The 16,094-nt window shown below is 35.7% G+C and overlaps 2 protein-coding genes across 2 annotated transcripts in view; both read right to left on the bottom strand.

The window, feature by feature from the left end:
- Positions 1-16,066, bottom strand: part of LOC144966043 (uncharacterized) — a 20,650-nt gene extending 4,584 nt beyond the window's left edge. Inside the window, exons 1-6 of the mRNA XM_078902045.1 lie at positions 16,046-16,066; positions 15,706-15,751; positions 13,781-13,947; positions 13,408-13,516; positions 12,500-12,597; positions 3,010-3,208 (exon numbers count right to left, since the gene is read on the bottom strand). Of these exons, the coding sequence (XP_078758171.1) occupies positions 3,010-3,208; positions 12,500-12,597; positions 13,408-13,516; positions 13,781-13,944 (570 nt within the window). The 5' untranslated portion in view covers positions 13,945-13,947; positions 15,706-15,751; positions 16,046-16,066. The remainder of the gene's footprint in view (positions 1-3,009; positions 3,209-12,499; positions 12,598-13,407; positions 13,517-13,780; positions 13,948-15,705; positions 15,752-16,045) is intronic.
- On the bottom strand, positions 3,823-6,912 carry LOC144966657 (uncharacterized). The gene is made up of 4 exons (XM_078903416.1): positions 6,856-6,912; positions 6,041-6,427; positions 5,155-5,718; positions 3,823-5,111 (listed from the first exon to the last, which is right to left on the bottom strand). The coding sequence occupies exons 2-4, from the start codon at positions 6,410-6,412 to the stop codon at positions 4,329-4,331; spliced, it is 1,719 nt and encodes a 572-aa protein (XP_078759542.1). The 5' UTR covers positions 6,413-6,427; positions 6,856-6,912; the 3' UTR covers positions 3,823-4,328.
- Positions 16,067-16,094: the final 28 nt, after the last annotated feature.

Raw genomic sequence — 16,094 nt, 5'->3', positions numbered from 1 at the left:
CATTTGAAGAGCTTATATCATTCCCATTCCAATGAAATGGTGAAATACCGCCAGTGTCTGAAGGATTAGAAGAAAAAAATTATATTGGGAAGGAACACACAACTGGAAATGGCGATGAAAGAGAGAGAGAGAGAGAGAGAGAGAGAGAGAGTAGGGGGGGGGGGAGTATTTTGGGGATGTGAGTATATTATTATTATTTTGAAAACTTTATTTTACTGGAATCCCCAATTGACAGTTATTGTCATGTAGAAATAAAAGAAAACATCAAATATGGAAGTATCTGAGAGTAATGTGATTACAAAACAATGTAATTTTCCCAAATGTTTCAAGGAATGACTTCTTGTTGTTGTCTTCATGGATTTGCTGTAAGTCACATCCAACGAGTCAGATAAAAGAGGTATAACTGTTCGATTTTTCATCTTTTAAAAAAAACGACTTTTACTCTGAAGTCTTTGCAGCCAATAAATCCAAAAATTGATGAGTTGTTACTATTATTAATTGATTTCTTCATCATTACCATCATGGGGGAAAATCATCCATTACCTGGAACTCGATTTGCAACAGCTCATCTTTATCTTGCATTATTAATTGCTGATATCCTGTCAATTCACTGGTTTAAGATAAACTAATCTTACAACAACAATATTTATTTCATACAATAGAAATATACTTGATAATGCTGTTACTGTTTGGAGAAATGACATTCTAACAATCAGAATTGAAACTCAGATTCTCATTGGAGATCAGCATAATATTTGTCGTAATAAGTATTATGGGAGTGAAGAGAAATAACTTAAAACAAACAACAAAACAAAAACAAAAACCACTTTATCCCGTTGTAACTACCCAACAATGCAAACATATTAGATTTCATATGATGCCTGTTATTAACTCCGACTAACAACCATTACACAGGTAAATGTAATAGGTACCATTCAGTTTTAAATAAATAGTAGGTGACATACCTTCCTCATGCACTGGGGTTGCTCCAACAGACTGCAACTCAATGTATATCTGAGCATTCAAACTACCAAGGATGTTACACTTTCTCCATTCGTCATGATTTAGGTCCAATGCAACATAATTTAGACCACGCAATGGATGCCTGAATTTAAAAAAAAAACAACACCCAGCAACAAACAAATCATTTAGTTAGCAAATTCAAAAATTCAAAAGCAATATTATCAATACAATATGACTGAAACATAATGTAGACATTTAAGCTAATTTAGTTCATCTAGAGATTGAATAACGGTGCAAGAAAATAAATCACTTGTCATAAGAAGTTACAAACAAATCTGTGGTCAGGTAGGGTACATACAAGAATAAAAGATAATCGAGAAGCGAAAGTAAGGCAAGTGTTGGAAGAAACATTAAATTGAATATTAGCGCTTTCATGTATCCATTATTGTTTCATCATTTCATATTTGGCAATTCTAGCTGGTACTACAATCATAAAATTAGCGATACTATCAATTCATTTTTCGTTACATAGGATAGGTGTCAGAATAATCTTCATACATCAGACATCTAATGAAAAAAAAGTAATGAGTTAGTACTTACTTGGATGTTTCTTGATTAGAGTTGATGAAAAAGTAGGTAACTGAAACTGGCGCTCATCATATCAGACATCAAACAGAAAACAAAATTACCAAGTTAATTATTGTAGATGCCATCTACCAGTAAGTTGTGGATCATATTGACACGACTATGTCACTAAATAAATAGATGCATAATGTCACAACAAAATGATGTAAACTTATATTGCCTATATACATTTAATGAGAAAATATGATTTTAACTGAATTTTCCATAGTAAAATCATGGGGGATAAATGGCCCTCAAATAAGAAATAAATAGGACTTTCTAGTATTTTACTATGTGCAAGTCATGGGGGCCAAATGGACCCCAAATCAGAAAATAGGACTTTCTAGTATTTTTCTCTTTACAAGTCATGGGGGCCAAATGGACCCCAAATCAGAAAATAGAACTTTCTAGTATTTTTCTCTTTGCAAGTCATGGGGGCCAAATGGACCCCAAATCAGGAAATAGGACTTTCTATTTTAGTATGGAAATAGGGTTAAATAAAATGCTCGCAGTGGAAGAGGTAAATATTGATAAAAGAGTGGAAGTAATTTGTATATAGACACAGGAAAGGTTAATGACTGTAAGCTGTGCAGAAGCAGACAAGAACTATAAAACAATAAGATTCTGTCTCTGCACATGTCAGAGTAATGTCACCATGGCCCTTCTCTTTATTCGCGATCAAGTCAAAATGACTGCATGAGGCAGCAGCTTCTTATGGTGCTCACACTATTATGTTATGACGATCGACCCAATCTGCAAATTCTCGGCCGCATCCGAGCACCGGCGCGAATCTGCCCAGAAGCTTCGTCACAACACACCGTTCAACTAGATGCTCTGCTGTTTCGGGTTCTAACCCACATCGGGTACATGTGGGACAGGTGGGAAGTCCCCACTGATGAAGCGACTTTGCCGTGAGGCAGGTCCTCGACCGAAGCCGATTTGCTACCACCCAGTGTCTCCTCTTACTGGTGGAGAAGCCTGGCAACTTCTCACCAAGCTTAGAGGAGTGTATGTCCCCGCCCCCTCGAGGGATTGAATTCGTCCAAACAGACTTCCATCTCGTATATGCATCTCTAAAGTTTATAAAAGTTCATTCCTTTCTCTCTAGCCTCAATTGTTTTTACCTATGGATGGTTCCTTCACAACATTTTTTTTTCAATGTTACATAAATTGCTCCATTGAAATGAACAGATTAATTTGGAAAATCTTCAAAAAGCAAAGGGTATAGTAAATTCACTAGTCTCAATCCTTTATAAAGAATTGCTAATAAAATCTAATCTAATCCACCATAATGTACAATTGAACCCGTTGGAATATTTTAGCACGCAAAGCTATGAGTTATCCATAACAAACAAAAAGCTGGTCTCAAATGAAGCAAGAAGGGCAAAATTGAACCAGGTGGGAAAAAAAATATATCCTTACCTCATGCCACTCTTTCAAAGTGGTGTCTAAAACTTTCATAGAAGAATCAATTTTCGAAGAGGTTCTTTGCACACATTCATTCAACCACTTGTTTTTGCAAAGAAGGGCAGCGTGTAATTTTTCCAAATGTTCCACTTCTTTTACAGACGATTCATGTAAATGAGCCACCAAATCTTCCTCAGGATTTCCACTAGGACGCCTGAAATAAAATTTAAAGAATATGTCTGATGTAATTATAAATGAAAATATGTGAATGCAATGGGAATATAATAAACAGACCAAAAAAGTATTTGAATTCCTACACGTTAATAAATTAAAATCAATTTTTAAAATATAAAACAAAATAACGCAACCAAAGATATTGTTCATTGCCGCTGCTCAAGAAAAAAAATCCCCAAGACATGAGGGTGCCCTAGTGCAACCACTTGTTGGGGTGGTTGCACAGAGGTCCTTCCTAACCACCAATTGAATCTTTTCTTTGTTTGAACCAGGCCATGTGGTTGCACTAAGGGCCTGACAATGATCCTTTTAAAATAAGTAAGGATTTAAAGAATCTATGTGATGAAAAGCAAGCACTATAACATGCCCTGTTCGCAACCACATGCCCCAGCTGCAACCAGTCAAGTGACTCTAGTGCAACCACCCTGCCCTGTAAGCAACCATTATGTACCCTGAATGCAACCATTTGAATTACAAACTCAAAAATAAATTAGGGAACAATTGGAACCTTTAATTTATTACATTGAACATTATGGTAATGTATTTAATAAGAATAAACATGAAAACAAATACAATATAAAGATTAATCCACCTTATAAAAAAGAAGTTGTAAGAAAGTCGAATTAATTTGAAAAAGAAATAGATAACATATTTAAATGATTAGAATCTCACACTAATTGTGTTGTGGACATATATATATAGACTGTATTCTAATTTGGCCCATTATTTACTTTCTGATGGTGGCAAAATAGCGCTCCAAATTGATCTCGATTCACCACCATCAGGGTTTGAGTTTGATTCTCCTTCATTACAATTTTCAATTGCTTCATCTAAAACGGCTGTATCGTTCATTAAAAGCTCTTCTAAACTATCAATATCTAGATCTGAATTATCGTCCAACACCATTTCAGAATCATCAACACTGGTGTCATTGTCTGAGTCACATTGTCTTAATGTTTTCTTTTTCTTGCTTCCTCCCTTCTTTTTTTCATCCATTCGCCTTTTACGATCTTCTTTGCGTTTCTCAATTTGTTCTCTCTTCTTTTTCTTTGTTTCTTCTCTCAACTTAGCTTTTTCCTCCCTTACTTTTTGCTTCTCTTTCAATGCTGCAGCCTTTCTTGTCTCCTACTTTCCAAGTCTACTTTCCTTTGAGCTTTCCTTTCTTCATCTGCCTTTGCATCCAAGTCTTTTTGAATGAGGTGGTCAATAAATTCAGGCCCACTTATTAAAGATGGCAACTTCTTTACTTTTCGTTTAGCTGTGCCACGACTCAGTGTGTTGACCACAAGCGGGTCACGTGTTGGCTTTGGCGTGGGAGTACTTTTAGCTGATGTTGAGGTGACTGGGGCTTCTGTGTCCTGGACCATCGCATCATGATAGCTCTTCCATAAAGAATACAACGGATCCTCGCAGTCATACCCTTCCTCCAGTCTTTCATAATATTTTAGAACAGTTGCTTCTCCGATTTGGGAGCAGATCAAAGCAAATTGTCTAAGTATCCGTCCTCGAGTTGATCCTGACGAAGAGGTTGAAGGTCCAACACAGGATGGAGTAGTCGATGATGAGCTGGTAGTGGCAGACACAGATGAGGCTTCCGTGGAAGTGGTAGATATGGTAGAAGTTGGTTCTGCTGAAGCTGAGGCAGTTTCTGAAGAATCATTTGTACCAGGAAGCTTTGGCGAGGTTGTGGCAGAAGGCAACACCTTTTCCCAAGAAACATTTGTAGGGTCAAAGGGATACAATCCACAAGATCTAAATGCTTGGGGACAAAGATCTTTCTCCACTGTAGTTCTATTGTAAGCTTCTTTAAAAACGTTGGCAAAAATCCGCTTGGTAATTATTTCCTCCTCATTTTGTTTGCGCACAGCTTTTTTTCCATTCTGCTTTTAACGTCTTAAATATCCCAACATCCAGCGGTTGGAGGACATGAGATGAATGTGGTGGCAACGCATACAGAATAATGTCATTGTCTCTGCACAATGATGCAGCTCGGATTGATTGATGGCTGATATGACCATCAACAAGCAGAAGCACGGGCTTTGTTCTACAAGATGTCTGTGGAATAAATACTGACTCCAGCCAATTGGCAAAAATGTCCATGTTCGTCCAGCCGTTTTGTGAATTGGTAATATATGACTCTTGGAACACATCTTGGGGCCTGAAGCCGCGGAATTGTGACCCCGGATATATCAACATTGGCCATGTAAAATGCCCACTTCCGTTGCAGCATGCCAAAACAGTGATCATTGTCCTTTGCTCACTGCCAATTTGATATATGAATTTTGTGCCAGCGAAGGCGAGCACCTTTCCACTTCCAGGATCGAGGCTGAATCCTGATTCATCGCAGTTATACATCCTTGATGGATCAAGAAGAATTGTAGCATCTATTGCTGTGATAGCGGTTTTGAAGGTTTCAAACCATTGCAGAAGTGAATCTTTGGTGACATAGGCACGCTGTTTTCCCAGTTTTTGAGCTGCTCGAAGGACAATCTGTATGATGTAAAAAGAGAAAAGACGAAAAAAAATGAGTTATGGATCAAATCAAGGAAATTAAAGTTCTTCTCCTTCCCCCCCCCCCCCCCCCCCCCCCCTCTCTCACTTTCTCTCTGTTCCTTATCTTTCCTTTTATGGATTGGTTTGACATTTGGAAGCTGTTTTGATTATTGCTTAAGGAATTTACTCTTGATATGAAATGTCCAATACTTAGTTATAGTTGATTGAACTTATTGACATTGATAAACTTAAGAGACATCAGGGCATATGTGTAAAAAAAGGATGTTGATGACAGAGAGCGGCAAAGAAATCAACTGACCTGTGGATGTCGAGACTTGAAACCACGGTACCACTTGTCAGTTGGCATGTTGTCGGCCCACTTAGTTTCTCTCCCTCGGAAGTCAAGCATTTCTTTCACGACAGTGAGTAACTCTCCCTTTGTTTTGCCAAATCCCATTTCGGTTGATCTCTTTATAAAGTTAGCAACTTTTTCTTCTTCCTCAGGGGTGAGGTACGTCTGGTGCGTTGATGTAGGATCTATGTTTCTCCTTCCAGTTAACTTATGGATGAAAGTACCCCACGGGATACCATAAGTTCTTGCAGCTTCTCTTTTCCCCATGCCTCCTTCCACTGCCTCCAAGGCCTTCTTAAGATCGGCCTGTGCCCATCGTCCAGGTTCAGGTTCACTCATCTTTACGCTACGACTCTGAAATGATATAAGGAACACAATTTAAGGATTTTAAGATTTTGGGATCAAATCATGAGTTAAATGCTATGATTATGATTGAATGAGTGGCAGTTTAATGTGACTTGAAAGTGTGTTGATCATCTTGACTTGATTACAATTGGCAATCTTCACAGCTGGGCTAGGCATATAGATATTTCTTAAAGTGGTTGCACTTAGGTCATCAAGTACATTTAACATGCCCTCAGTGCAACCAGTCTGGTTGCAGTTTGGACAAGGTGACAACTGAGATGCCCTCGGTGCAACCACTTGCATTAAACTACCACAGGCTGCACTAATGTTAAATTCAAAGAATGGTGATAATTATCTATGTATTCTTTACACAATAAAAGCACATAAGATGGACAAACATAAAATACAATTTAAAAATCCACATGTTTTCAACTCACCTCAAAATCTCACAAATCAAGTTTTTCAAGTCAGCAACAAAGAAGGCTGGATTCTTGCATTGATGTTTGTCAAAACGAAAGTAAATGTTTTCTATGACTGAAGAGTGATGCCAAGGGAAGTTACTCTGGTGCCAATCTTTGGATAAACTGTGTTTAATGAGAGTTATGAATTTTGGTTGCACACAGGTCTGGTTGCGATGAGGGCCATTTTACGCTTATTTCTAGTTTCACCACGCTTCAAATACTTCAAAGATACATTTATTCCCTCAGCAGGCCATTTAGAACCAAAATTCCATTTCAGACACTACTTACTGCCTGTTAGCCACCTTCATTGGCTTTATATTAAAACAGCCCTCACTGCCTTTAGCTAGATTAGAGGAAGTAAGTGAAGTAGCTCATTCATGGAAACATTACTTAGCTGTCCCCGCGGAAAATTGCAAATGAAAACCCCAAAAATTGCACCCATAATTTTAAAAATTGCATGCAAAAAATGTAAAAATTGCAAGGAAAATTTGCAAATTTAAGACATTGTTTTCAATAAACAGCGCTCAATAATTTATTCTTGCTTTAACCCTCTCCTTACCACCTATTGGAAAATCGTCACATTTGTTACGATACAACTGTCATTTTTCTCATCCAGATTTCATTTCTTTTTGATATAGCTCTAAAAGCTTTACATTCTGTAATAGTAATAGAGTTAATATTGTCGAACACTATTACGTATAGAATGCGCTTGTTGCTTTTCTGTTTGAGTAAGAAATGTCTATTTTTGTGTTGGGTGGGTGTGAAGTTTCGGGGAAAATTCTGAAAATGGCTGGTAAGGAGAGGGTTAATTCTATGACAAGCACAGTCCACCAATTTTAGTTGGTATGTATTATACAGTATTGTGTCGATAAATTACATTAAATTACATTGATATTGACATTGCATACACAGAAAAGAAATAATATGCCAGGTATATACAGGGGATGCCACCAGGAGATTTTGAAAAAAAACTAACAACACTTTTAGTAAAAGTTTTACACAAATGCATGGATTCCTAACAATTATGTGGTAGAAAAGCTCATAAATTTTTTTAAAAAATTATTATTATCATTATTATTATTATTAATATTATTATTATTATTATTATTATTATTATTATTATTATTATTATTATAATATTTCCAAGTACATCTATACATCATAATAATACAGTGGAACTCGTGAGTAACGAGATCGAGGGGACCGGCCATAAAAACTTTCTATTTCCGAGTAACATGAATCTATGTTTATGATAGTATATTAAACACCCATAATAAAAAAAAAAATTTTTTAAAATAAAAATAAAACATATATATATATATATATATATATATATATATATATATATATATATATATATATATATATATATATATATATATATATATATATATAATATATATATATATATATATATATATATATATATATATATATATATAATAGAAAACAATGAATTATATACTTCCTGTGTTGACAAGGGAAGCTACTCGCAAAATCTTTAATAGTTTTGTGTGACGGTGGCAGTAATATTTTCCTATGTTTAGCATTTAATATGATTATATGTGACTCCAGAACATGGAAAATTAAAAAAAATTGCGGCAATTGTCAAAATTGTGATAAATCGCGACCACGTTGCCGCCGCAATTTCCTGGAGGGACAGACTTAGCTTATAACTTTGATTCATTTTCACCTAAACAGTCACTGACCATACAGTGGGTACCGGTTCAATGAGGTCAATTCAACAAGAAGTCTGATTTAACAAGAGATTCAGAAATCCCAGTTTCTTGGTCCTATACACTTTTCCCTGGATTCGAGCACATTCTCAAAGAAGATAAAAAGCATGCTAGAATCCGAGAGTGCTGAAAACCGATGCTCATGGGAGGTAACCAATACATACCGTGTTCTTCAAGTAATATTTCCTGCCTTACTTCCCTTATCAGCGATACCACTTGCATTGCTTATTATTATTATTTTATACAGGGAAGAAAAAGACAATAAGACAAATAGGGAAATTCAGAAACAAAACCACTTGGAGCTTTTATTTTTTCTTTCTTCTCTTAATTTGCGAACCACTTCTGGTGTATTGTTGCAAATGTAGGTAGGCATCTTGATGTATTACACTTCAGGATGTATTTCAGTGCTATAGTAGTAAATTAGCCGTTCTCTAAACTTCTGTAGTGATTGAATTTACAATGATAGGTGGTAGGTTATTCCACAAGTGAATAGAAGAGGGGAAGAACGGTTGTTCATGGCTTTGTATTTGGGAACGCAGCACTGTGAATCTTAGATCATGTCCCCTTGTTCTTGATCTCGTTGCTGGACTAAGGTTGTTCAGTGATATTACTACAAGGACAAGATTGTGGAACATGCGATAGAGCATTGTCAAGTTTGGATTGCTTCCTTCGTTGTTCCAAAGTTGTCCACTGTAATGTTGGAACCATCTGTGCCACGCTGTTAGTTGTTTTCAAATTGCTTAACTCTATAGCTGCTGAGCAACGCGTCATGCGTTGATCGGTCTCTTCGCGCTGTGCGGAGTAACGTAGACTGCGTTGTTTGCATTTTCTTTATAGTTTCGTAAATTTTAGCAGGTTAGACTTTTTATTCCACAATTTTTCCATTTACTTAGTCATTGAGAGTGATCTTTATTTTGGTACCAAACATTTGGGTCTTCTTATCCAACACAGTTCTCACAATGTCATTATATTAGGTGTACCCCCATGCCCTTTTCGGACATGAAAATAAATACACAATTTTTTAGTGAAAAAATTCCGCGGTTAAAGGGTTAATGCAAAACATGCTGCGTGTTGAAAAAGCTTGCTATAGTACATACCTAGTGTGTAGTTAGAATGACTTTTAGAAAAGAATTTGCTCACCCAGCTTCAGAGAGCCGAATTGCAGAGTGTGCTGGAATTCTACATGGTAGAATCCAATGAATACTGTATTTTCTGAGTAAGTGAAAACTCATTCAATGAGCATCATAGCTTGTAAAGTCGCATTCAATGAGGTCATTTAGGCCAGAGAAATGCTACCTGCAATGTGACAAAAGTTATCACTTGCATCCTATCAATCGTTTTGCTCACATTAATTGTTTTTTTGTTTTTGTTTTTAAGGGTTTTACGGCGCTTGCAACACATTTAGGTCATGTCAGCACCAGTAAAGAGGATGAAAATGGGATAGTATATCTATAAATTCTAATGATAAAAATGGATCTATCAATATTAAACAGATATCAAACAAAGATGAGAATGGTGAAACGTGTAATGATAACAAATTTCTTCTGCGAAAATCGGTTCTGGACGACGTCGTTAGTCAATTGAATATAGGATCCTCGTTTCCCAAGAAGACCCCATGATCAGATTCAGAATGTCCGCCAATGACAAAAAAACGAACGCATAGGAGTCTCGAACCTGGCCATCGATGTCGTTTGCAACTACGCCATTAACATCTCATCTGTCTTTCAGAACACTATCAGCCATTGCTCCACATTAACATCCAATGCCGAAAATTCTGAGTGTGTTTTTGGCGAACTTCAAGATTTGGTGTCACTCGTAAGCGGCGTTAGAGAGTAGGGCGTAATCTGCTTTAGGTTAGAATTAAATAAATTCGAAGTCATGGCCAAATTTGATCCACAGCTCCCAACTGGTTTTATATCGGTTTGAACCATATGCTGATAAGAAAATTTCAAATTGAAATAATCAGATATATAAATGTGTAGCTTTTCGTATGTATATTAATTATTGTCACCCTCCCCAAGAAATCATCATATGAACTAAATCCAAATATTATATTATTTAGCTTCTAAACAAAACTGGTTTAAAACCGATTTCTTCTTCTTATTATTATTATTATTATTATTATTATTATTATTATTACTATTATATTATTATGATTATTATATATTATTATGATGATGATGATGATGATGATATATTATTATTATTATTATTATTATTATATTATTATTATTATTATTATTATTATTATTATTATTATTATTATTATTAATATTATTATTATTATTATTATTATTATTATTGTTTTATTATTATTATCATCATTACTATCAGTATTATTATCACCATTATTACCACTATTTTAATTACTTTTTTCGCCTATTAGAGAGCTGTAACCTAACAATAATTGCCTATTTGGACAATAAAGATTATTATTATAGTAAAAAGTTCTAGAATCACAATTAAAGCACCCAAGAAAAAGTAAGACATAGGGGAACTGGGAACAAATAGGGATCAGATGTAGATTCCAAGAGCATACCACCAATGTACTTAGTTTGAGATCACCTATGAGTCTCATCCGGACACAAGCACAAAATCCCAACAAAGAGGAATAAACTCAAATGCTTACATTATACATTCAAAATAACAAATATAATATTACATAACAGAGAGATGATTTACAAGGAAAAAAAATATCATCTCCCAAAACAATAACTATACATTGACGGTTTCCCTCCCAGCTAGGACTCCGGCCAGGGCCAGGACAAAACCAAGTAATCTCATTCCAAGACAAAGACAGAAAGCAGGTTGGAAAACAGATATAGGGGGATAGAAGACACAGTATGTACCCCCCTGCCCACTATGGGAGGTCAGGAACCCCACCCAGCTCACTCCAAGCATTTCTCATTGCCTAAGAAAAAGATGCATTATCACGGTAGCACTATGCTACTCTTCCATCTGCAGTATTCTCACTTGTGAAATGTGAGAAAGGAGAGGGTTGGTAGAATTGACTGAAATGCCATTTATGACAGGTCTTTTTGAAGCTTGAGTGACTGTTTGTGTACGTGTATATGTGTGTGTGTGTGTGTGTGTGTGTGTGTGTGTGTGTGTGTGTGTGTCAGAGAGAAAGAGAGAGATAAACTAACTTAAAGATGATAAAATTGAGTGAATGGTTCACTTAATTGATCTGTGGAAACTTTGGATTTAAAATCTGCAGTATTCTCACTTGTGAAATGTGAGAAAGGAGAGGGTTGGTAGAATTGACTGAAATGCCATTTATGACAGGTCTTTTTGAAGCTTGAGTGACTGTTTGTGTACGTGTATATGTGTGTGTGTGTGTGTGTGTGTGTGTGTGTGTGTGTGTGTGTGTCAGAGAGAAAGAGAGAGATAAACTAACTTAAAGATGATAAAATTGAGTGAATGGTTCACTTAATTGATCTGTGGAAACTTTGGATTTAAAACACATCAATGACCACCCCCCCCCCCCCCCCCCCCCCCCCCAAGATTTGCAGCAGTGCCCTCAAGTGCATCTGAAAGAAGTTAACTATAATAATCATTTTCATAGTTATTCATTACTTATCTCTTTTTGCCAGACCAAAGTCACATTCTGTGAAAGGCCGCATTCAACAAGGTCAGAGTCCCAGTCCAAAAGACCTTGTTGAATCCACTTCCACTGTACTGTACTTCTTTTGACTTTGCTACATAGTACAGTTTTGTATCAAACACTTAAAAGATTTAAAATGATAAATGAGCGTTATGTAAATAAACAAAAAGGTTTTATGTGACACACTCTGCAGCGGATGGATTTGGTGTGATGTTAATTTATGTGGGTTATAAGTATTGTTGATTTGCAATACAGTAAAATAAAATTATTATGCGCTGACCATGTTTCTGATGACAATTTGTTTTCCTGTTTTATATGGTCCAATTCCGTGAGTGATTGTTGTAAATTGCTGCTGTCAAACATCAGATCTATTTCCTCCTGTAAAAATTGAAAAAAAAAATCAATTATAACTGAACATAATATAATCAATGCAAGAGTTGATATAATCTCAACAACAATAATAAAAGTGTAGATGCATAGGTATTTGATGGGGCAATTGTTAGATTATCTTTTTTAAAAAATAAATTAAAAAATAAATAAATAAATAGATAAATAAATAAAAAATAAAAAAAAAAATAATTAAAAAAAAAAAAAAAATTAATATATATATATATATATATATATATATATATATATATATATATATATATATATATATATATATATATATATATATATATATATATATATATATTAAAGATTATCTTCTTATCTATGTGTCCTTATTTTGGAATGAGTTGACTCAGCCTTCTGTTTCTGTCCAAAAAGAAGATTTTCTTAATTTTTAATTTTTTTCTATTTGAATGTTTACATTGGTAGTAATAGTAATACTTAGTTTTACTGAGTCAGTTGGTTTATCGATGAGAAAAGAAGCTTAAGCTGTGAGATTGTTTTGGGGTTTTTTTTGTAAATTAATTTTCTGAAGGAATAGGAGGAGCCTGAAACTCATGAGTGTTGCAGGAACTGAATTCTAAATCTATTTGTTTGTTTTGTGTGTGTTGTGTGATCATGTGACCTCTTAAAGTTAAAGCCAAAATAGTAAAAGAGAGGAATGGAGAATAATTCAAAGAAATTAGAGATAGGGAGATAGGGAGGGAGGGAGAGAGACAGAGAGAGAGAGAGAGAGAGAGAGAGAGAGAGAGAGAGAGAGAGGGAAGGGGGGGGGGGGGGGGAGAGAGCAACAGATACCTTTATCATGGAGTCTAGCTGGTCCATCATTGATTTAAAAATGTCCAATGCATATTCCTTGTCATTGTCATACCACGGCCGAATATGTTCTTTCACGACTGGGAACACTCTACACAAATTAAACAAATTGATACAGTCAATCATCTGGTTGCTCAAGTGTCACAGAGCGGTGTTATTATCATTGTTATTATTATTAGTCACTCCCTCCCCTTTATTGGATGAATAGATAAATAGTCTTAAAAATAATGTGATCTGAAAGATTTCCAATTCAACCACATTACCAAATACCAGCGTTGACTGAAAATGAATAAAGGATTAAATAGGCAAGAAATGAAATATATATAACAAATAATCAAGGCAACTATGTACAAACTTTTTCTTTGAAGTTAATCTGGAGACGGCATTGTTCACACTGGATCTCATGGCTTCAAATGAAGACTTCATTTTTGTTGATGACTTTTGAGACTGGGAATGGGAAACGTCTGAGTCATTGGAATGCGACTGAGAAGCTTGCGGGATATGATCAGTTTCTGACATTTTCTGTGAAAAATTGAGTAACAGGCACTGATGTATAATGAAAATTTGAAAAGGTATACACAGGTCTGCCAACTCCTTACATTCCAAAAGTGGAATTAAAACATTAGAAATTTGAGACAAAAAATAGGAATTCATAAGTTTACTTACCACAATCACCACATCAAGTCTAACCAAATGGATAATTCCTATAACCACCAACTTTACTACAAGCACATAAAGGTGGAATTCTGGCATTGCTGGCAACATGATCACGTGTGTTAGGGAATGGAAAGAGGAGGAAAGAGCTATTGATTTCATACTTACCTCTCTCACATTATATTAATACGATTATTTATGAAAATCTGAATCTTAGAGATATTGGCAGAATGGAGGAGCGAAAATCAGAATGATTCCACCAAAAGCGGATGGGTTGGCCCGGTATAAATAACTGTCGTGAACAGATTTCTCCACCTGGTTCATGATTGGTAAAATGTAGGAAATAGTAAAGAAAAAAGCCTCCACCGAAGTAGGCGTTCTCCGTATATGTAGAGGACATAAATGGGCAATTAAAAAATGCCATGCATCAAGGCATCATGCGAATTGTCCGGGAATGTTCATCCGGAAATAAAAACATAATAAAAACAGTCAACACTTGACTAATTCCAATCAACAATCCATTATAAATACGATAGTATTAAGAGCTTCCAAAATGGAGGGAAGATCGTTTTTGTTTGTTTGTTTTGTTTGTTTGTTTTTAAGGGTTTTACGGCGCTTGCAACACCATAGGTTATATCAGCGCCAGTAAAAAGGAAGAAAATGGGATAGTAATAAGTTCTAGAATTACAATTAAAGCATCCAAGAAAAAGTAAGACAAAGGGGAATTGGGAAAAAATAGGGATCAGATGTAGATTCCAAGAGTACACTATCAAAGTACTTAGTTTGAGATCACCAATAAGTCTCGTCTGAACACAAGCACAGCCCCCACTAAGAGGAATACACTCAAATGCTTACAATATAAATTATAACCAATATAATAATACATAACAGAGAGATGATTTACAAGGAAAAAATTATCATCTCCCAAAACAATAACTATGCATTTGACTGTTTCCCTCCCAGCCAGGACTCCGACCAGGGCCTGAACAAAACCATGGAATCTCATTCCAAGACAAAGACAGAATGCAAGTTGGAAAACAGATATAGGGGGATAGAAGACACAATAAGTACCTCCCTGCCCACTATGGGAGGTAGGAACCCCACCTAGGAAGATCGTTTTTATACCCATACAGTGACGTCACAAACTCACAGGAAGAATAACACACAGCATAACAGTGAATGGAACTCACAAGGACACCCTCACCCCAGCATGAAAACAATTCACAACGCCAACTTAATAGTATTAATAGCCAAATAACAACAACTGGAACATATTGAAACACAAAAACAAATACGTTCCCACAGTAAGACATGTCAGCCAGACAAAACTAAAATAAATCTTTATATAAATAAATTGCATTCCTATTCCTGTATTGAGGATTAATAAATTATAATTAAGTATTAGCATTAGCAAAATTCTATTAAGTTAGGTGTCTGATTCCAACCTAGACAAGTGCCGATTTCCCACTGGAAAACTGAAACGCTAGTTTGGGTTAAAATCTGGCAATAATCGTTAATCGTTATTGACAGACATGTCTGGCCCCTGGCAATAAATCAAAATATCAATAATGATAGCCTTCAAGTATCTGTAACTGTAAAGTTAAGTTTTGTTCTTAGTCTTAGTACCAATTCTATGACTATGACGTCTAGTCCAAAATCAAACAGATAGTCACTGAAAGCATAAAAAAGTGATTTATTAGCGCAAATGTTGTTGGATGAAAATGAAATCCCCATTATCTTAGGAAGGCCTTCCGAAAGCTCATACATCCCCAGTATTCTTTCTTTTTTTTTATAATGTCCTTGTAGTTGTAGATAGGTGGTTTGGGAAAGGGGAAACGTTTTAAAAAGTCCCCCCCCCCCCCCCCCCCCCCCGCAAACTCCCTACTACTACTAGATAGAACATTATTATATTCCCTCCTCCCAAGCCCAAACCTCCTACTAGAACATTTTAAAAAATTAAGAATACTGGGGATGTAGAAGCTTTCGGACGGCCTCCCTTATCTTACTTTAAGCCT

The sequence above is a fragment of the Berghia stephanieae genome, chromosome 2 (genome assembly GCF_034508935.2).
Source record: "Berghia stephanieae isolate SIO BIC M18660-M18661 chromosome 2, UCSD_Bste_1.3, whole genome shotgun sequence".
Classification (NCBI taxonomy): domain Eukaryota; kingdom Metazoa; phylum Mollusca; class Gastropoda; order Nudibranchia; family Aeolidiidae; genus Berghia; species Berghia stephanieae.
Note: the sequence above shows the minus strand (reverse complement) of the source record. Positions and strands in the feature narration are given on the sequence as shown.